This window comes from Marmota flaviventris, chromosome 11, assembly GCF_047511675.1.
Source record: "Marmota flaviventris isolate mMarFla1 chromosome 11, mMarFla1.hap1, whole genome shotgun sequence".
NCBI classification, from domain to species: domain Eukaryota; kingdom Metazoa; phylum Chordata; class Mammalia; order Rodentia; family Sciuridae; genus Marmota; species Marmota flaviventris.
Genome location: NC_092508.1, coordinates 65,543,299 through 65,567,467, shown reverse-complemented (window position 1 = coordinate 65,567,467; position 24,169 = coordinate 65,543,299). Strand labels below are relative to the sequence as shown.

Genomic DNA, 24,169 nt, shown 5'->3' with positions numbered 1-24,169 from the left:
TTTTATTAAGGCTGCTGAATTTAGCGTTTTGCCTACAGCTAGTTATCTAACACAAAACTACTATTGTACTAGGAAAAAAGAAATATCCTCCCTGAGTTAATATACTATATTAATAGATTATTTATAATCTGTATTGTCAGAAATTAATGTGATAAATTGGTTTTAAAGGTGATTTTTTGGGGGGGAGGTTTGCCTAATACCTTGTTTTTTACTTTTAAAATGGAGTTCTATGTAAATAATTAAACTTAAAATGTAATTCCATCATAAAATATCCTCTTTATTTGCTAAACTAATTTACAGTTTCTGCTACGTACCTGACCCTAAATGGATAATTGGTGAATAATCAATAGATTTACTTAATTAGCAAAAATATGCAACACTAATGGAAACAAATCTAATTCTCTATACAAATTGCCCAAATTCTGTATTTGGGCAGTGTTATGATTTTAATTTGAAGAGTACCAATTCTATACACTGAACACTATTTCTGAAGTATTTCCATTTTTTTAAAGTGTGGTAAAGAGCTCTTAGTGTCCTGAGGGATTTGATGGCGCCAAGTTCTGAGTAACCCAAGGCATTTGCTGTTAAACTGACCAATGAAACCTGCAGGCAAATTTATTAACATTTAACATACTTTTTACATTATTTGTGTTGTGCTATATTTATTTGTGTCATTTTCAGAGTGGTACACTGATCCTTATGAAATAATAAAAATGACATTAAAAATAAAAGTATTATTTATAGAATTGTTTTTCAAAAGTATTTCAGAAATGCTTTAGTAGAGGATAGGAAAGGCAGCAGAACACATCAGACACTACTATGGCAGTATGTAAAACAGTGGATGTGTAACCGATGTGATTCTGCTGTATACGGGGTAAAAATGGGAGTTCATAACCCACTTGAATCAAATGTATGAAATATGATATGTCAAGAACTATGTAATGTTTTGAACAACCAATAATAAAAATAAAAAAAAAAAAACCAATTGGTAATAATGTTAAAATCATATTTCTTCCCCCCCAAAGCTCAGAAATGTAACAAATAAAATAGTACAAAATTAAATTCAGTATATTTCAAAAGGGTTAACTTATATTTAAAATCTAGTGTAAAAATTTATGAGGACTAATTGATTTAATTTCTAATGCTTGAAACCTCAATATGAGAAACTTCTTCCCTTTTTGGTATGAGAAAGCAATTACTTTATTTAGGTTTCTTTCAATTCATTCACTTCATGGGAACATTATTAAGCATTTCAAATTGCTTTATTCTGACCTTTGTTTAGAATCAAGGAGACCTAATGTATGCATGACTCAGTTCTAGCAACAGTTTCCATGAGAAACATTTATAGTCCTGATGAATATTATCCTTTAGGTGAAAAATGTTGCCCATTGAGTCATGATAATTTGGACATGATTTCCAAAGCTGAAATCATGCCAAATTGATAACATGAAATATGATATTTAATGAATTTTGAAGTCAGACACTTAATTTAGGCTAAGTGAAATATTAATTATTGGATATACAAATCCTACAAAGAATTGTGTGGTCTATAATGGGCTTGCCACAAGTCTTTAGTCTACATTCTAGCGTAATGGATAAAGTAGGCATGTCTTTCTCGGTTCTCTGCACAGCTTATCTACTATAATGGAGCTATCATCTATGCAACCTACATTTATGTCTACCTTTAAAAGCTTTTGTAGATCAAAGAGAAATTTTTGTTAATTATAAAAGTGCCCACCTGCCTCAGTGTTTATTGAGCATCTTTAATTTTGTTTAGTTAATACCACCATTTTACAAAGTTAGGGGCCAAGTAACTTAGTGGCCCCAAACTAACAAGTGGGCAGGGGTAAAAACATGAGTTTTTCTGATTTACAACATAAAACATTTAAGCAACATGCTTTTTATTATCCATTTCATCCGCTCAAATGCTACTGAAGTCAAACACTTGTCCCAGAGCTGTGGAACAGCCTAAGTGGGCTGGAGGCCAGATAGTAAGCACTGACTGGGGTTACATGGAGTCCCCCCATGCCAGTACTGGCCTAAGGCACTGCAGACCATCATTATGGAGACCCAAGGTGCACTGACTTTTCACCCCACAGTGTTCTGCGGGAGCCTGGAGCTGACATCCTCTGCAGAAGCCGGCTTCACACAGGACTGCAGCCTGGAACCCCAGGCATCCATGAACCCATAACCTCAACCTCCACTTGAGCAAGGGAAAAATGAAAGTGAGGCTGATCTGAAAGGAATTGCAGGGCTAATAATATTTTCCAAATCTCGATTAGCATAAATTCGGACCAATAATTTTGATCCAAGTGCTATATAAAACCCTGTACTAGCACGCTCAGGCAGTCACCCCTCTTGGTTCCTGTCTTGTTTCGTGGAGTTCTGTTTCTATTCACACTTGAATAAATCCTACTCTTACATCCACTCACCCTTGTCTGTGGATTTCATTTTTCAAATTTGTGAGACTAGAACCCAGAAAGAAGAAATTGGCAGTGAGCTGTTGGGGTCTGCTGGAACACTGGAGGGCATAGCCCGCCATTAAGAGCTGCAAAATGTTTCTTGGCTGAAGACACTGGAGCTTATAAAAACCTCACCCACCAGCAGAAGAGGAGAAACTCATGTTTCATCTTTTGACACCAATCATGAGTCCCTCTTCAGAAGGGTGAGTGAAACATAACAGCAAAACTATCACTTTTTTTTTCCCAAGAGTTCTATACTCCTTTTAGAAAAATATCTCTCTCCAAAAAGGAAATACTGGGCACCTGTCAGCCAGCTAAAAAGTAGTTAGGTCATTGATTGTTTCTTTTGCTGAGAAGAAGCTTTTTAGTTTGAATCCATCTCACTTATTGCACTACAGTAGTCTTATTAAGGAAGTCAGGGCCTAACCCAACATGATGGAGATTTTGGGCCTAATGTTTCTTCTATTAGGCACAGGGTCTCTGGTTTAATTCTTAGGTCCTTGATCCACTTTGAGTTGAGGTTTTTTTTTTTTTTGCATGGTGAGAGATAGGGGTTTAATTTCTTTTTGTTGCATATGGATTTCCAGTTTTCCCAGCACCATTGTTGAAGAGGCTATATTTTCTCCAATGTATGTTTTTCAGCGCCTTTGTTTAACATAAGATAACTATAATTATGTGGGTTAGTCTCTGTGTCCTCTATTCTGTACCATTGGTTTACCAGTCTATTTTGGTGCCGATACCATGTTTTTGTTACTATTGCTCTGTAGTATACTTTAAGGTCTGGTATAGTGATGCCACCTGTTTCACTCTTCTTGCTAAAGATTGCTTTAGCTATTCTGGGTCTCTTATTTTTCCAGATGAATTTATGACTGCTTTTTCTATTTATATGAGGAATGTCATTGGGATTTGGTTGAAATTGCATTAAATCTGTATAGTGCTTTTGGTAATATGGTCATTTTGACAATATTAATTCTGCCTATGCAAGAGCAAGTTAGTCAATCCCAAAAAAACAAATGCCAAATATTTTCTCTGATATAAGGAGGCTGATTTATAGTGGGGTTGGGAGAGGGAGCATGGGAGAATTAGACAAACTCTAGAAAGGGTAAAGGGGTGGGAGAGGAGGGAGGGGGCATGGGGGTAGAAAAGATGGTGGAATGAGATGGACATCATTTATCCTAAGTACATGTATGAGGACACAAATGGTGTGAATATACTTTGTATACAACCAGAGATATGAAAAATTGTGCTCTATATGTATAATATGAACATAATGCATTCTGCTGTCATATATAAAAAATTAGAATAAAAAAATGCAGTTAGGTCAGTGACAGGGCCTGTGCTGCCCATCTTTGCTCTAGCATCCCTCCACCCTCTGCACCCCTGCCCAAGGGCTGTCATTCTGCAACTCTGGGACAAGGTCTTGGCTTTATTATTTTAAGATTACAAAATTAGCCCATTTCTTCCAAATCCTGTACCATCATCCAGTGAATGAGCTTAGTAGCATATCACATTATTACAATACCATGGGCAGAGGTTCACTATTATAGAATTACAGAATAAATATGACAAACTCTATTGAGCAGAAGACAAAGGAATGGAGGATACCTACATCAACAATTAAGAAGTCCAGCCAACACCAGGCATTAGTGAAATACGTTTGATAGCCATATGCCACCCATTTTAGAAGCATTTCCAAAATGAAGATGTAAGTGAAAACCTTATCTGCATATTCCAACATCGTCTTAATTGTCTTTCGCTGATCGATATATATATCTTCAAATGCCTATAAGAGAATGCTGTATGTTTTAGTCTTCAAAAACTATTAAATGCCATAAACTTTTAAAAATTGACACTTCATTGGAACAAGAGAACAAAGAATAGTAGTTATTGATGTTTTGTTACTCACAAAGTTTTTATTAAACATTTTTTAGTTGTTGATGTACCTTTATTTTTTATTTACTTATATGTGGTGCTGAGGATTGAACCCAGTGCCTCACACATGATAGGCAAGTGCTCTGACACTGAGCCACAACCCCAGCCCAATGTACAAAGTTTTGAAAATTATTTTTTCAGGGGAAAATTATACTTGGCATTGTTATTATATGCAGAATAAAGGAGAAAGGAGTAAAGATGTAATTCAATGAGTTAATTTGACTTGTTCAAGAAATAGTTCTTAATGCCATATTCTAAGGGGCCCACCACAACTTGAAGTTATATATTCATTTTATTACATTGTTTTGCTTCCTTCTCTTAGCTTTTTTTTTTGCCGTAAAAAGGAAAATTATAGAGATAAAATATTAAGGCATACGTTTTTATAAAACCAGAAATTGTGACTGATCATCAGAGTGCACAATTTTACCAAATTTACCAAGCTCATCTGATTTTTTGTTTTTTTCATTTTGTTAACAGTTTATATTTCTCAGAAGAGATCTTGTGTGACAATAATGGTAAGAGGACATTCCTTTTTTTTGGATGCTAATATGTATACTTCTAATATGGACCCCTCTTGACATTTTACTTCTAAGTAGACATTACTTTCAATGACTAAAGACTATATCTAAAGTGGCATGTGGAAGAAATTTATGTCATGAAAGAAATCTGCAGCCTTATGTTAGATTTATAAACTTAAGTTAAAGAAACTTGCATTTGTTTCAAGCAGCCAAGCTCTTTGCCTATCCTTCTTATCTATCTATCTATCTATGGATCTATCATCTTTATGTCAGTGTTTTTCTTTTTTTTTTTTTTAATTTTAGTATTTATTTTTTAGTTTTCGGCGGACACAACATCTTTGTTTGTATGTGGTGCTGAGGATCGAACCCGGGCTGCACACATGCCAGGCAAGCGCGCTACCACTTGAGCCACATCCCCAGCCCCATGTCAGTGTTTTTCTAAAATGCTATCAATACGATATGTGGTAGTTTTCTAAAGAGAAATTAAGGCTTAAATGAATCACTTAGTATTCTGTCCAATATTCATTGTTACCTACATTTATTGTTTCCTAGTAGTACATGAATGAGGAACACAGAGAAGTGTTCCCTAAAGATTGATCAATTGTCTATAAGGCAGTAATAGTATTAATAATACTCAGAAACAAAATTCATTAGAACTCAGAGGATATATATCCCCAATCACAAACTTCCATGGACTATACTATTGGCCCCATTCTTATTATTTTATTAAAAAGGGTAATTAAATATTAGTATATTTTAGTTAGAGTGAATAAGCCAAAGGGACAAATGGGGGGACTACTTACTCAAAGCAAAAAACTTATATGTAGATTATTATAAATGTATTTATACATATTAAAAGGAATGGCTTTTTAGTTTTTTGTTAAGTCTGTTGTCTAAGAGATAAAAGATAGGGTTACTAAAAATGCATTGGATACTAAGACAATGGAATAGAAACTACCAACAAGGTTTCAGTGTTAAAAGATACTAAAAAATCTGTGCTGTAATACTTTTGCTTAACACTGACTCACCAGAGCACCACTACTAAGGAGAATCATGAAAACAATGAAGGTCTCAAACCAGTTGTGTTCTACTATTCGGAAACATGTTCTTCTTAGGTTCCACCACTGTTTTCCTCTTCCTTCTTCCACGCTGATTTGACAACATTTGAATCTCTGCACACAGCCTGCAAGTATAATGTTCAAATAGAAGTAAAATAACAGCCCTTTTGTAATATCCCTTGACTTGTGCCTGTTTCATGTTTCCACCACTATTGCCATTTCTGTCTTGCTGTGATAATTCTCTAAGCCTGGATTAGTAAGGGCACCTTCATTAGCCGTGTGAAATTGTGAGAATTACTCAGGCTCATTGAACAATTCCCTAGCTAATACTACTTCTGCCTCCTAGTGTTATTGTCCAGGAAAAAAAAGTTGTAAGTTACAAATAAATGTAAAGTAGCTTGCTTTAGTCTATTCATTATCTTACAGAATTCCACTGACTTCATTCTAGAAAAGAAATTCACAATGGATTTTAATAATAATAAAAAGAAAACTTCCCTTTTAAAGAGAATATAGAATAATATTATTGATCTTTTCCAATAATGCTAGATCTGTTGATGTACAGGTTTTCTTGTGGAGTTTCTAGAAAGGCTTATGCGATTTTTCACTAAAATTTTATTTGCAAGGTCCTAGTTTCATTTGCTACGGTCTTCCTCATATTGCTTTCACTTACACACACACACACACAAATAAACACCCCAAATTAAATCTACAAATATCTCTGAGTATCTGTCTAAGCCCCATGGAAGATTTTTTAAAAGGCAAGTATTTTTGAAAAAAAAAAGATAAATAAAAGGAAAGTAAAATAATGGAGGAAGAGAGGAAGAAAAAGATAAGAGTAGGGACCTAAGGAACAAGGGAATAAAGGAAAAGAAGACAGTAAAGACACATCTAACAGTTTAAAAGAGAAGGAGAACAGTTTTTGTAACATAATATGTTGTAGTTATCAAGTGAATTAAATTTATCTTTATCACAGCCGTTCAAGAGTATAAGAAACTCCTCTAAGTAAGATAATGGTAAGATAATTGTAGTTTTGAGAAGGATTTTGGGTTACGTGTGTAAATTATATAGGGAATAAAGGGACACTGCAGATATTTTAGGTCAATTAGGTAAAGAGTGCCAAATAAAAATATATACAAGTACTCACATTTTACAGACTCAATTTTTAAGGGAATCAGACAATAAAAAAAAATCTAGTTGTAGAATTATTTTTTAAACCACTGAGCTACATTCCCAAGCCTTTTTATTTTTTCTTTTGAGGTAGGGTAAAATTTATATTCTTTGTAAAAGGGAAGTTTTCCCTTATAGTTTAATGATGATGTTTATCATCATTAAAATCCATTGTAAATTCCCTTTCTATTTTCTGAGGCTGTCCTTGAACTTGCTAACCTCCTCCTTAGCTTCCCAAATTGCTGGGATTATCAGTATGTACCACCATGCCGAGCCTCATATTTTATATATATATATATTATATATATATATTATATATATATATATATATAATATATATTATATATATATAATATATATATAATATATATATATATATAGTACCAGCTCAACGCTGTTTAGGTATCAAGTGCCCAGGGCATCCCTTATTTCCCTGTTTCTTCCAACATGCATTGAAAAATGATGTTTTCATTTAAAAATACTGTCCAGAATTTATAATTCATTTAGTTTTTGTAGTCAAAAGTCTACTGTTAAGGAAACTTCTATGTATGAGAATTTTGATGAATACTTAATATGCCAATTCATCGCAAAGTTACCATTTTCTTTAAAAATTACAAATCAGTAGCTTTCATTAAGTTAAAATGTTTTTCTCTGTGTTCATGATCTTTTCACATAATGGAGATAACTAAAGCATAACAGTAGACTTGGATCCTTTTTATCTGTCAACACATTAAGGGTAACTGAAATTGATCTATTACTAAGGTCTAGTCTATTCTAAGTGATCCTTTTGGGGTGGCCAACAGCAAAAGGCTTCTTCTTTACTAGAGAAAAATGAACACGAGGATCTGTGCCTTTACCTTCAGTGAAACAGGCCTCAGGTTCAAGGGTTTCTTCAGGTTCCACCACCGGCTGCTCCTCTGCAGGTGCACCAATGTCCACCGTGCTGCCTTCTGACGAGCTGCTGCTTTCATTAAGTTTCTGTACATAGGGTGGCATAAAAAACAGATCCCTTTAATGAGTGGCCTACCAAGAAGGGATTATCACTATGAGTGTATTTGGTATTGTTCTTATGGTAAAGAGATTATAAATTTAAAGCAAAAGAGAGATTGAGTAAGAAGAGGAAATAATTTTTTTTTTCTGTGTTAACTCCTTTGTCAGAATTGAGAATGTTAAGGATGCAACCAAATGGCTGTTCAAAGGGGTAATCAATGGCCTTCAGCAATGCACACTGAGGAAACTTCTGCCCTAGGAATCAAAGAGAAAAAGGAGGATGAGGGAGGAGAAAGGGAAAGGGAGCAGAGAGGGGAAGATAATTTCCACCTTAGGAGGAAATAATGTCACTCTGCATTTTAATGTTTGACTATATGTATTTCTTTAGCAATGTCTTAATTGTGAGCAAATACTACCTTTAGCTTTAACTCATGATACTAATATTCACTGTTAGGGTATATAGAATTAATATAACTATGTTAATATTTACATATGCCATGTCCTCTTTTGATAGAAGTAGTCATACAATAGGTTAAATATATCAATAAACAAACAACCTTAGGCATATTAAATAAACAGATTGAATTCCTGGTAAATATTTTAAAGTTTGAAGTATTGCACAAAAGAGATCAACAAGTAGTGGGTGGAAAAATCCAGTTTACCCCTCAGTAAATGATATGCCATGTGCAGCTGAAAGGAGAAAGTTCAGTTAAGAAACAGCATTACTAATATTTTGAACAACAGTCATGGAACACATAGTTTTGGGGGGTTTTGTTTATTTGTTTATGTTGGGGGTCTCACTATGTTTTCCAGGCTGGCCTCAAAGTCTTGAGTTTAAGTGATCCTTCTATCTAAGCCTCCTGAGTAGCTGGGACTACAGGCATAAGCCATTATGCCAGACTCAGTTCTCTTTTTAGGGTTTTCAGAAGATAAACATGGCAAAAATAATACAGAATATAGATTTTCCCACTAAGACAAGACCTAATCATAAATGATGGTTCTGAAGACTGGCAATATGCCATTTAGGTAGTAAGAATAATTAATCAATCCAGCCATTTATTCAAGTAGTATTTATTGAACATTAGCAATGTGTTAGATGCTAAGTATTCATTGATGACTCCAATATCCAAGATAGTTTTGGGAACACAGTGTCCCCAACTTTAGATTTATGCAGATCATCTAATAGACATTCATAAGCAGATACCACTCAACTTATCACATTATTTAAGTAATAAAAATTAAACTATTAAAATTATTAAAAATTTTGCATGGAAGAAAATTGATTTTGTTGAAAAGTTCAACAAACTATTTATATTTGCTCAAAAACAATTTGTACGTCTGGGTCCATATCCAACTGATTGCTTCCCTTCTTTTAAAATTTGTGGTAAAACAGATAAATCAACATTTCAGGTCATTAGGATATGTAATAATATGATAGTGCTGACACAATTCTTAGTATTTGAGTTGCAGATGATCTCTGAAATTATAAGATTTATCAAAAAAGTCTGATTTCAACAACATTCCAACAAATGCATAGTTAGCGTGGGTACCACATTCAAGAGCTTGAACTTTGTTCAACATAGGATACAGTAGCAAATAGATTTCAATTTACTTTTCCCATGCCTTTGGTTCTGAATGTTTTTACATTCCGTTTTAGCATTCATACTGAATTAAAGACACACCCAGGAATAACTCATTGGTTATTTCTCTTGACAAGTGAAGAGAATCATCAAACGATGGGCTTGAGTGAAAATCTCAATCAAACCATTCATCTCATAATGTGGTGTTCTGAAGAATTTCTCTTTTCTCATCCTCAACGTTAAAGAGATTCATAATTTGGTGATAAAGTGATAGGTCTAGGCTGAGGTTCAAGCATTACCACTTCAACAATGATAGAAAATAGCATTGTGAGTGTGTGTGCGTGTGTGTGTGGGTGTGTGGGTGTGTGTCTGTGTCTGTGTGTTGCTGGATATTGAACTCTTAGCCTCACGTATCCTGAATATGAGTTCTGCCACTGAGTTACATCCTGAGCTCAGAATTGGCCTTTGTTAGCAATATCAGCATCATGAAAACATTCATTCCATATTTTATGAAAAATCATATAAGGAATATGTCACCACCATCCATTGCACCCATTATTCTTCATGATAGAAATGGAATCTTATGCAAGATACCAATTCTTCATGCATAATCAGTGAAGGGGATTTGAGAAGCCTAACAATATTGACCAATATTCATTAAGAACTAGAAAGCATATTGTTTCTTGTGCTTAAATTTGTGTATGGAAAGGCATTCAGATGCAGAATTAATTTCAATAGTAAATCCACTTTGCTGGAAGTAAAGATTGTCAAGGTCATCTCAGAATCCTGCCTGCCATACTAGTTTATGTCTGTATTGTTTTTTCCCCTATGAATTACCTGCTATACTAGTATTATCTGCTACATTAATAATTCATTTGGATATTTATTATATTCCTTCACTTTTTTCTAATGTCTTAAGTAAAAACATTGCTTTTTATTAGTGTATTATAGTGGTACATAATCTACTTTATAGCTGAATAAAAACTTAATTGTGGATGTAAACCATATTTTCTTAATCCATTCATCCACTGATGGGGATCTGAACTGGTTCCAATTGGCTGTTGTGAGTTGTGCTGCTATAAACATTCATGGGGCTGTATTGCTATAGTATAATGGTTTAGTTCTTTTTTATAAACACTAAGGAGTAGGATGGCTGGGTCATATGGTGGTTCAATTCCTAGATTTTTGAGGAATCTCCACACAGTTTTTCAAAGTGGTTGTACGAATTTGCAGTTCTAACAACAATGTATGCATATACCTTTTCCCCCAACATCCTTGCCAGCATTTATAATTATTTGTATTCTTGATGATTGCCATTTCAACTGGAGTGAGAATTAAATCTCAATGTAGCTTTGTGTTTCCCTTATTGCTATGGATGCTGAAAAATTTTTTTTCAGATATTTGTTGGCTATTTGTGTTTCTTCTTTTGAAAAAAAAAATGTATATTTAGTTCTTTTGCTCATTATTTGATTAGTTTATTTGTTTGTTGTGGTAGTAAGCTTTCTGAGTTCTTTGTATATTTTTGATATTAATCCCATGGCAAAGATTTTCCCTCATTCTATAGGTTCTCTCTTCATGTTCTATGTTGTTTCTTTTGCTATGAAGATTGCTAATTTGATTACATTGTACTTATTGATTCTTGGTTTTATTTATTGAGCTTTAGGGGTCTTGTTAAGGAAGTCAGTGCCAGTGCAAATATGTTGGAGTGTTGACCTTGTGTTTTCTTTTAGCAGTTGCAGAGTTTCTAGTATGATTCTTAGGTCTGTGATCCACTTTGACTTTTGTGCAAGGTGAGAGATAGAAATACAGTTTCATTCTTCTGCATGTGGATATCCAGTTTTTGCAGAATCACTTGTTTAAAAAAGCTTTCTTTTCTCCATCATATATATTTTTGGCTTATTTGTCAAGTATCAGATAACTGAAAGTATGTGGGCTTGCCATTGTCTTCTGTTTTGTTCCTTGGTCTTCATGTTTGTTTTGATGCCAATACCATGCTGTATTACTACTATGGTTCTTTTGTGGTATAATTTGAGAACAGGTATTGTGATGCCTTCAGCATCACTCTTCTTTCTCAAGATTTCTTTGGCTATTCTGCGACTTATTCTTCTAAATTTATTTTAGGACTGTTTTTTGCTAGTTCTGTGAAGAATGTCATTGGTATTTTGAAAAACATTGCATTAAAACCCTCATAAGTTAATTTATATTGTCTCATTTTTCTCATTGTAGAAATAAAAGATAAGATGGCTCTGTTATTTGTTTGAGAAATAAAAACACTATTACTCAGAAAAGGAAGGAAACACTTTCTACATGTGTGGGAACAGTCTATCTCTACATCATCACCTGAGGCAGGAATTCAAATAAAATAGTAGAGAAACTGGATAATAACAGAACTAAAACATTTTCAGACAAATACATTTATTGATTTGAAAATCAATAAAGTTAATTATTTATTCCCTTTTTTCTTGTAATTTTGAGGAATTTGAATTTTATAATTCATCATTCACGTAACAAAATCTTGGTTTTCCAGTTTCTGATAATTGGTAAAATATTTTAAAAATCCATTTTGGCATTTATTAAGCCATTAGTCTATTTTCAATTTATTAAATGTATTAGCTACTTTGAAAATATGTAAGTTTTTACATATTGACCCACAATAGCTTAAATTATACATATATACACTAATCTGTATTTTCAAGATATTCTTGGCAAACTTACTTAATATGTGAGCTGAGAGAGTGAAGAGAGTGCATTCTATCTTAAGTATTCACTTTGCCTTGTACACCAGGGCATTCAATAACCACTTAATAACTACAGCCTTGATGATGAGACCATTTTTCCTCCTCAGTGGATTCATGCAATATTTCTTGCTTTTAAAAATGTTCTCTACTATAGCAAATGATTTTGACCTTCAGGGTAAAGCAAAACAAATCAAACAAAACATTCCACAATGTTTCTTTAAATGATTAAGTGCCTTTTTTCTTATTCTCTTACTTGATTTTAAAATGGCTATGTTTTTATCTTTAGACTTGTTTTGTTACAAGGAGCTTATTTATAAGGTTTAAGAGGAGTTTAGTTTACAATGACTGATGAAAATATATGGATAAAGAAATAAATTTTGAATTTATCGGTCAAAATAATACAGATTATATGTGCATTTAGTGTATACACACACATACAGATACACACACGCACATATACAACTATTTAAATGTGGCAAAGAATATTATCTCAAGTACTTTTTTGGAAACTGTGCATTTTAATGTTTATATGTATATACATGCACACATAGAAAAACATAAATGAGCTATTCCAGAACTAAAAAATATTAGTATTACTATTTTATTGCATACACTCTGTATGATTATATAGTAATTTTATAGTAATTATAATTATATAGTAATTGTATATAATTGTATAGAAAATATTTCAAATATACACTATACATGTTAAACAATTAAAATGGTTTCTATTAAAGAGTCTCAGAAAAGTGACAATATAATATGTAAGAAAAAGACACTGTATTGGGATTTACCATTACCATAGAAGGGATGGAAAACTCAAATATTAACTTATTAGTTCCAACATTATTCCTATATCACAGAGGATTTTTTCATCAAACTGTATTTTGGAAGAATAATCTTCAATTATTCATGTTCACTAAGTACTATATTAGTCCTAGAAATTGGTAAATCTAATATTATTCAAACATGTGTCCAGGGTAGGGGTGAAGGTGGGGGTATACAGCTCTAAAGTACTCTGATTTCTGCCTTAAAGTATGTCAAACTTGAACATAAAGTATGTCCATCATTAGATATAAAGGAACAAAAGAAACACAACTCATCACATACTGGTCCAACAGAATATTGTTATTATGCAAAAAACATTAAAAGTAAACAAAAATTCTGCAAAATTGCATTTATAATTTCCAAGCTAGATACCAAAACTGCAAATCATAACACTATGTGTATGATTTCAGCATACTTTGTTAAAGCTTATTTGTTTAGCTGATTTGTTGAAATGAGTTCATTTTTCTCATCTATAAAATTGCATAGTAATATTTATCTGACAGTATAAAGATTGAAGGAAGCAGTACATGAAAAGCCCTACAAACAGTGCTTTAATTGAGTTTAACCTTCAACAAATGATATTTGCTATTATCATTGCCTGAATCATAGGGACCAAATTGACATTTTTACTTCTTATTCTGGGGCTTGCTCATTACAAAAACAAATATGCTTTCTTCCTAATTACTTTAGTAATGAGCTATTTTTTTTCCAAAAAAGTGTGATTTAAATAATTTTTTAAAAGTGTTTAAACAGATTTGTAGTAGTAATAATTCTGTTGACATCATCTTTGCTTTTTAAACATTTTTGTTTGGGGGGTGGGCATTTGGGGAAAGAGAAGGGGAATTGCATGGAAGATGGAAGGAGACCCTCATCGTTATACAAAATACAGGTATGAAGATGTGAGGGAAAAAAAAGAGTGTGACACATTAGATTGGGTAGAGAGAAGTGATGGGAGGAAAGGGGAGGGGAAGGGGAAAAAGGAAGGACAGCAGAATAAAATAGACATTATTATTGTTGCGTGTATATACGTGACTGCATGACCAATGTGATTCTGCAACCTGTACACTCAGAAAAATGAGAAATTATATCCCATCTGATTTAAATGTATGATATGTCAAGATCATTGTATTGTCATGTGTAACTAATTAAAAAAAAAAAGAGAGAAGAAGACAGTAATGTGTGAGTGCACTCCTCTCAGAGGAGGCAAAACAAACGTGAGCTTTCATCTTGCTTGTCTCTTCTCGTTAGTCTGTTCTTGGTTTTCTGGGAGCTGAGATCATCTGCTCCTTAGTTCCATCTCTAGCCTCACTCATCTCCTAGACTTCATACCTTAGCAATTCCACTACTAATTGTGTCCATATTATGTGCTGTTTCTTCATGTCTCTAAGTTCTTGCATATATATTCCTTCTAATTGTGCTTCAGGAAAGTAATTTTCTTAAATATCTAAGTCATTTACCATATCAAGAGTAATCAAAACAGTTCAAAATTTAACAACAACAAACACACACACAAACACACACACACAAAAAAACAAAACAAAACTTATCACTGTCTCCAGATAAACCTGTAAACCATTTATTACAGAAGGAAAAAGGCAAACAACAAGAAAAGGATAAATAGTCAAATATGTTACTAATAATTCTTATAAGAAAACTTACTCCAACAGTGTTGGGAATGCTACTAGTAAAAATACTAATGGTAGCTGGCATGGTGGTACACACCTGTAATCCCAGCAACTTGGGAGGCTGAGGCAGGTGATAGCAAGTTCAAAGCTACCCTCAGCAAATGTGAGGCACTAAGCAACTGATGAGACCTGTCTTTAAATAAAATACAAAATAGGGCTAGGGATGTGACTCAGTGGTCAAGTGCCCCTAAATGTAATCCCTCATACCAAAATAATAGTAATAGTAATAATAATAATAATAATAACTTAGTGAATACTTATATGTCAGGCACTGTTCTAAGCACATCATATTTATTACCACATTTGATAATCCAAAGAGATATAATATATATTACACACATATATATATAAGAATATATATATATTGAATATATATGATGAATACATATATATATATGAAAATTGCAAATTAGATAGCCAGCAGGGTTATATGGTAGGAGGCTAATGGAATTACATTTCCTAGTATCTGGCTCAAGTATAATTTTTTTTACCAAAAACATTATAATAATGGCCTCACATGCATAAAGTATGTGCAAACTTATGATAATAAATAATTATCACTTCTAAATTTAATCCAAGGAATGAATATAATTTCAGAGCTTCATAGAGATTCATAGTAGATAAGAGTCATTACTGAATTCAACAATTAAAATGTTAACATATTCAGATGGAAGAGGTCTAATAGAGGTGACAAAGGAGTAACATTTTAGTCAACATTGTTCCAACATGGAAATTCACATTAACGATCGAGTCACCATTTTATGAAAAAGTATGTATATTATATGTATCATACCTGTACACTATATATATAATTATACGTATTTTATGTTCACATATAAAATTCAGAATTGTGGCTTACTAGCATCCCCTATTATTTAGTATATTCTTTAAATTGCTGAATAATGAAGATAGGCAAAAAGAACAAAAAGTAAAATAGAAAGATCCAAAATAATATGATTTCTTTAGTATGCTATAGACTGCATTCTTAGTATGAAATAAAGTACACATACACAATGGAGTATTACTCAGACGTAACGAGGAATGACTTTATGGCATTTGCCAGTAAATGGATGGAACGAGAGACTATTATGCTAAGTAAAATAACTGAGTTTCCAAAAGTCAAAGGTAGAATGTTTTCTCTGATATGCAGAAGCTAATTAAAAATAAGGGTGGGGGGATAAAAAAATAATAGAAGAAAGATCAGTGGAGGAGACAAAGGGGAATGGAGGGAAGGTAGGAGGGATGAGATAAGGACAGGCAGGGGGATGAATCTGACCTAATATTCCTATGTACATATATGAATACACCCCAGTGAATCTCACCATTATGGACATCCACAGACACTAATTAAAAAAAAAAAAAAACTTTAAGTAAACATCAGAAATCAGTATAGTAGGGGAACAGAAGAGGGGAGGGAAAGCGGAAGTCATGGGGCTGAATTAGAACAAATTATATCCCATGCTTTTATGATTATGTCAGAATGAATCCTATTGTCATGCATAAGTAAAAAGAACCAATAATAAAAAGAAAATGTGAAAACAAGGATCCTTATTTGGTGGAGGCATCTTCCATCAGTTTAATTCATCTAAAAGTAGAACATCTTACAAATGTGTCTTGCTTTGATGAACAGAGCACAATATAAAACTGAAGAATCAATGAGGATAAATAATTTTGTGTTTACTTTAAAAAAATTTGTGTTTATTTAAAAATAATTTTGGGTTTATTTCTGATCAAGAAAGTAGAAATGTTGAAGTTAGAGTCAGGAAATTTGAATCATTATGGTAATCTCCAGAAGAATATTTGCAGAAAACTAGATATAAGAATGATATAATGAAAAAAAAGAATGATATAATGAAATTGAAATTTAGTAGGGGTCAATAAATATTTCTAAAAATTTCTAAAATTTTCAGTTGAATCAGATACAACTGCCTTTCAACTGGAATTCAGGTAAAAATGATGAGAGGGATTATTACTTTCTTAGAAGTCAAAGATAAAGTCACTAACATGGCTAACAAAAGTGAAAACAACAAAATCTAATTCAATATTAGAGCGAGTCAAGAGAAACATGGGATCCAGAATCATGGGAAATAAAAACATAATTTTAAGTATGTTCCCATCAGAGTAAGTATGATGAAGCGAATCCTTCAACATGGTTCTATGCAGAGGTGACTACAGCCATTCTCCTGGGGAAGAGGTGGTCTCTCATTGTGATTTTGACTTGCATTTCCCTGATGGCTAGTAATAATTTATGTTTTTTACACATATGTCTGATTTCTGTCATTTGTATATCTTTTGGGAAATGTCTATTTCATCTTTTTCCCATTTTTAATTGGATTATTATTATTGGCTGTTGAGGTTTTTTTTTTTTTTTTTTCAATTCCTTATAGAACCTGGATATCAGTTCCTTGCCAAACATATAATTTACAAATATTTTCTCCCATTCCATGGATTATCTCTTTACTTTGTTTATTTCTTTTGTGAAACAGAAGATCTTTAGTTTGATGCAATTATCTTTATTTTTGCTTTTGTTGCTTATGGTCTGTCAAAAAATACTAGTAAAAAACAATAATGTCATGTAGCATTTTCTCTATGTTTTCTTCAAGAAGTTTCATGCTTTGGATCATAAATATAAGTCTTTAATCCATTTTGAGTTGAGTTTTGTATATGGCAAGACGTAAATGTCAAATTTTATTCTTTTGCATGTGGATATCCATTTATTCTAGCACCATTTGTCAAAGAGGAAGACTATTTTCTTTGTGCACTCTTAGCAGTTTTGTAGAAAATCAGTTAGCTGTAAATACATGGATTTATTTCTGGCATTCTATTGTGTTCCATTGGTCTATGTTTTTATGTGAATGCCATGGTGCTTGAGTTACTATAGCTTTGTAGTATATTTTGAAGTCAAGGTTGTGTTATGTACACCTTAGGTACAATGGCTATTATAAAAAAAGATTGAAAGTAACAATGCTGCCCAGGATTTGATGAAAGAGAAACTTTTATATATTGTTGGTGGGGATTTGAACTAGTACAGTCATTATGAAAAACAGTATAGAGATTCTTCACAAAATTAAATATAGAATTATCATGTGATTCAGCAATACTATCCTAAGGTATATATCCAAAGGAAATGAAATCAGTTCGTTGATGAAATGTCTTTACTCCTGTTTATGACATCACTATTCGAAGTAGCCAAGATATGAAATCAACCTTGGTGTCCATCAACAGATGAATGGATAAAGAAAACATGGTATGTACACAGTGAAATCCTTTTCAGTCAGTAGATAGGAGGAAATCCTGTTTTTTTTTTGACAATATGGATGAGCCTGGAGGATATTATGTTAAGAGAAATAAACCAGATACAGACAGACAAATACTGCATGATCTCATTCATATGTGGAATATAAAAAAAAGAATATTATAGATATTAAAAGCGAAGTAGTGGTAGCCAGAGGTTAGGAGAGAAGAGAGGAGAAATCTTGGAAACACTGGTCAAGGAGTATGATGTTAGTCAGTTAGGAAAAATAAATTCTGATATTCCTTCTGATCCAGAGAAACTATAGCTAATGATTATGCATTGTGTGTTCCAAATAGAGGATTTTTGAATGTTCTCAACAACAAAGCAACAATAAAAATTTGTGATGGATATGCTAATTTCCCTGATTTGATCACTGTATACTGTATGCATGTATTAAAACACCACACTGTACTTCATTAGTATGTACAATTGTTACATGTCAATAAATCTTTTTAGAAGAGTTGGAAGCTGAAAAATTTGATCTTAATGCCTATTTTATACTAAACATGTACAAACAGATCATGACATAAAACAAGAGATGTGCATGCTTATAGGTATTATGGTACTTTGTAAAATTTATGAGCCTGGATATATATTATTTATTACCCATACTCAGTGCCTTATTTGTTGGTACCATAAACAGAAGTGACCCTTCTTGTTGTGATCAGAAAAGTTTTATGATCAATACCCTTATAGAACTGAAATGGTGTTTCTGTAAATTAAAAATTGAACTTCAGGCTCTACACGCATGGACCAAGTGATTCATTAAACAATGCATTCAAGTGAAACAAAATATTCATTTTTTAATACTCCTGCCTTCAACATGTAAGGTCCATTGAAATACTCCATTTTATTTCATTAAAATTTTTAAAATTGCTGGTTAATAAAATTGAGTTTTCAATTTCAACTAAGTGATGATTCATAATTTAAGACACATTGCATCTCTAAAATTTCTATTACCATAACATTAAAAATTGCAGTTTATGCAGAACTCTAAGCTATGAAATGTCACCAAGTATAAAGAAATAGAATTTCCTAGAGTGGTTCAGTGGATGGTCACTTTATAAAGAGGTCAGTATTCATTTCAACCCTGATCAGTACAAACAAAAACAGATAAACTGTGTAATCATGTTAAATTTTTGCAGGAAGAATATTTGCTATGGATGGTTTTTGCAATGAAATGGTTTATTTTTTAACTCAACAGATAACGTATAATAACTATTAGTTTAATCACACACTGAATTTAGATCTAAGGGTTGAATATAAAAAAGTCTATATTAGAAAAAAATATTTCCAAATTTATTTTGTCATTAGTTCAGAGCTTGGAGCTCAGCAGCATAATCAGCACACCATACCCACAAGAAAAAGGTTTGGAACCAACTTTTTAAATATGAAGATAACTATTTTTTCAAAAATCAGCCTCCATCTGGTTCCTTAGCAAAACCCATGTCCTTCAATGAACAAAGTTTGAACTAAGATAATGTTCAAATTAAAAATCTTGAATAACCCCACAGTGTTTTACAAAAATAATCTATCATTTTCTCCCCTGAATCCATGTCCATGGATGTGAGAAATGTGACATATCTCTTGATATGTCCCTGAGCTCTTTTCTTTCCCCTGTTTCATTGCACAAAACTGAAATACTAAGAAGCCTAAGGCTGGAGTTCCAGAAGCAGCTTCTAGTTCTAATATTATCCCCCAACTCCTAAAAGTAGAAAATGAGACCTAGATTGTTCAGAGACTCAGTATAAAAGCTAGGATCATCTTTAAAGGGACATACTTAATAAATCAAAAGTAAGTCATATGCTTGGACAACTATTAAAACGAAATGTAGTTTCCCTTGGACAGAGTGATATTCTAGTGAAACTATGCTCCTAGTAAAATGTATCAGATCCTTTAAAATATTTAGACATGTAGATTCAAAGGTGGGAACTTTACTGTCTTTTAGATTTCCAAATATTAACTGAAGTGAAGGCACTTTATTTTAGACATCTTTTGAATGATCTCATACAGACGCTACTCAATTTTCAGTGGAATTGAATCCCAATAAGCCCATAATTAAGTTGAAACTATTATAAATTGAAAATTAATTTAGTACATCTGACCTACTGAATGTGATAGCTATACAGCACACTGCCACGCATCAGTTGTTTAATCTTTTGAGAGGGTTGCCAGAGGCCCAGCTTCTGCCCAGCATCATCAGATGCTCCGTATTGCTAACTCAGTGGGACATCAACATTCAAACTTACAAGTATGGTTTCTACTGAATGCATACCAGTTTCACACCAATGGAAAGTTGGAAAACAGTCAAACCTCGGGACACCAGGGACAGTCTATGTACATTAGAGTTTTAGCTTAGTACTTTTAAGAAGGTTTTCAAGCACTGAACTGTGTCTCCCCAAATTCAAATGTTCAAGCTCAACCCCTACATTTGTGACCATATTTGAAGACAGGGCCTGTGAGAGGGTGATAAAGGCTAAAAGAGGCTATGAGGTTCAGGCTCTAATTCAATAGGGCTGGTGTTCTATAAGCAGAAGAAAAACACCAGAAGCGTTTCTCATACTCATGCACTGAGGACAGGCTATGTGAAGACAGAGGGAAGGTGGCATCTACAACCTCAGAAGAGAGACCTCACCAGACACTGGCTGTACTGGTATTTTGATTTTGGATTTTCCTGTTCCCAGAACTGTGAGAAAATAAATTTCAGTTGTTTAAACCACTCAGTGTATGGCATAGTACTATGGTAGACAACATAGACTAAAACATAGGACAATACAGTTTTAGTGAGAGGAGCTGTAAAGACTATTTCTTGTTGCTATAGGTCTCTTTCATGTATGTGAGCTAATGTGATGCAATAGAAGACATAGAAAACTTACAAAGTCTCTTAAGTCCAAGTCTCAGCTCCATCCCTTACCAGTTATGCATCTTTTAAACCTCCTACACTAGCTTTATTATTTAAAAAGTTATAATAACATATCCCCTTGTAGATTATTGTAAGGATTAAATAGTCCTATGATGATTCTATTTTTTCATTCATTGTATCATCCACTAGTCCATCTGACAAATAACATAAAGATGGGAAAACTCACACCTTAGTATGCTATTCTTCAATTTATCTTTGGTTCCTCAATGAAATAAAAATTTAAGTCATGGCTAAGAATTCTAGATGGAAAATATATAATCATAAACATAGGCAACATAATACATACACACACATACACATATATAAATTTATACCTACCCATGTCCATAGCATCTTACCTCTTTGCTTTCTTCCAGATCTGATTCACTACTAAAGTCTTCTGTGTTTAAATTTTCAAAGTCGGACTCTCCTACAGCAATTGGTACAGTCACAGTAAGACTGGGATTATTTATGAAGGACATGTAGTCACTTTCATCAATGATGTACTTTTCAACACTGCTCCCAGTTCCTATGCCACTTGTGGTTCCGTTAACATCTTTAAGATAATCAAGATCTTTCCCAATCTCTGTTGTGTGGTTGGACATACAACTGTCTTTTTTGTTGTTTAGATCATCAAGTGGTTTAATTTCATCTAAAATCTTTTGCTTCCTAACAAAGGACTGCTGAATAAATTCATATATTTTTCTTTTTACGTATGCTATTCCCTTGTGCATCCTATCCACAGCAATTTGAAGATTGTTCATTTCATTGTCATCATCAGTGGCTGCAAGGTTGTCTGCACTGAAGGAGCTCAGAAGTAAGGCCAGAAAAAGGTTCAGGACCTTAAAAAAATAGACATGATTATATTTTCACCTTAATATAAAGAAGAACATATTTTGACAACTTATAATTGTAGGAATCTCCATGTTCTAAAATTAGATGATATAGAAACATGACAGCATATTTGTTTGGAGTTGGGTGGGCTGAGAGTGTAGCTCAGGGTAGAGTGTGTGCTTTCAAGGCATAAAGCCCCGGATTCAATCCCAATGTGGGTGCTCTGAATTTGTGATTTAGCTTCATAAGTATTTAATTATGCATCCTTAAGCAAAGACATGTTTTCTATAGCTTTCAAGTTTTCCCACTTGTAAATGAAGTTGAATGAGCTAACCTAAGGTATGATTAATTTAAAACTGTATGAGAAAAACAAATTTATGTGTGCATTATATAATTCTAAATATAAAATCATTAATGTTTGTAGTTATGCATTTAAACATTTATTTTGTAGTTTCTTTTTTGATAGAGATATTGAATTGGATGTTAAAGGCAAAATCACCACTCAAATGGCTCAAATTTAGGATTAAGGGCTTATGGACTTAAAAAGGTATCTTAATCATACTGCATTTCTTATATATACCTCCTTATCAACTAATTAGTAGAACTGTTTATAAATAATTTGTATTATTTTGGTGGGACTGGCACATTAATGTGTGTACACCTTGGAATATATATATATATATATATATATATATATATATATATATATATATATATATAAATTTTTATTCATTCATTATAATTATAATAGTGGGATTCATGGTGACATATTCATACATGCACATAACATAATTTGGTCAATTAATTCCCTGGTACTTCCCCTTTCCATCTCCTTCTCTCTTCCCCTGGTTCCTTTCCTCTACCCTATTGGTCTCCTTCTATATTAATTAGAATATATTTATATTTTTCCATACTATAAATAGGTATATTCCAATTTTAAGAGAGAATTACTCCATTAGAACAATCTCAAAATAAAGAATGGTATCACTATCCATCCTTTATTTTGACTTAGAGCCTCTAGACAATTTGTTGGCTAATGCAGTTACCATATGATATTGGGTGACTGAGTATTATGTGTTGCAGTGAGCAAGAAAATGAATGGCATAGTCAGTAGGAACACTGAAAGGCACCACTTGTTAGTCCAATACTGGAAGGTAGTGCTGAACTAACTAACTTACTTACTTACTTTCTTTTTTTTTTCTATACATGATTTGAAGTAAAGGATAACCTTTTCTATGACTATAGTTCTTTCCTTGATTTGCAAGAGCATATATGTGAATTAGTGGAAATATTTAATAACCCTATGAACTTACTCTTTTTTGATTTGGATCTATATATTTTCCAGAGGTAACATTAAGAAAAGTGTTTGCATGCACATCTCATAAGTGGTTGTCATCCACTGCCATATGTATGTATAATATATGTATAACATATTGTAGATTTCTCTCTAGATATATTTTAGACTTCTTCCTCCCTTGGTCCTGAATTTTTAAAATGTTTCCAGAATAGTCTTTTATACTTGTCTTCAATATGACCCTCTACTGCAATTCATATAATGAATGTGATGAAATGATTGACATAATGGAGTTGAGTATAAATTTGTAGATTACTTCTATATTGTGATACTTTCAAAGTGAAGGTATAAATATTTCTGAGATAAGATATATTTAGAACTAATAATCATAAGAATTTTGGGGACAAAATGATCATTCTGTTATATTGTTAATATATTTCTGAAATGTGTATCTTAAGTGGATACATACCACTAGATTTCCAATCACCATGACCATCATGAAGACAGTAAGGCACATGGCTTGACCAGCGACCTCCATACAGTCCCACATGGTCTCTATCCACTCTCCACACAGCACACGGAACACAATCAGGAAGGAGTGGAAGAAATCATTCATGTGCCAGCGTGGGAGCTTACAGTCACTGGCGATTTTGCAGACACAATCTTTGTAGCTTTTGCCAAAGAGCTGCATGCCGACCACAGCAAAAATGAAGACTATGATGGCCAACACCAGGGTGAGATTTCCCAGAGCCCCCACTGAATTGCCGATGATCTTTATTAGCATGTTTAATGTTGGCCAAGATTTTGCCAACTTGAAAACTCGGAGCTAGAAAAATGAAAAAAATTGATACATATTATTATGCTCTTTACAAGCATTTAATAATGT

General features: G+C 33.0%; 1 protein-coding gene across 3 annotated transcripts in view; it reads right to left on the bottom strand.

The window, feature by feature from the left end:
• The window catches only part of Scn1a (sodium voltage-gated channel alpha subunit 1), an 85,947-nt gene that overhangs the window by 19,196 nt on the left and 42,582 nt on the right, over nucleotides 1–24,169 (bottom strand). For all 3 annotated transcript variants that reach the window (XM_027946016.3, XM_027946017.3, XM_027946018.3), the window contains exons 15-19: nucleotides 23,753–24,109; nucleotides 21,515–21,997; nucleotides 7,995–8,115; nucleotides 5,941–6,095; nucleotides 4,072–4,245 (exon numbers count right to left, since the gene is read on the bottom strand). In XM_027946016.3, the coding sequence (XP_027801817.1) occupies nucleotides 4,072–4,245; nucleotides 5,941–6,095; nucleotides 7,995–8,115; nucleotides 21,515–21,997; nucleotides 23,753–24,109 (1,290 nt within the window). The remainder of the gene's footprint in view (nucleotides 1–4,071; nucleotides 4,246–5,940; nucleotides 6,096–7,994; nucleotides 8,116–21,514; nucleotides 21,998–23,752; nucleotides 24,110–24,169) is intronic.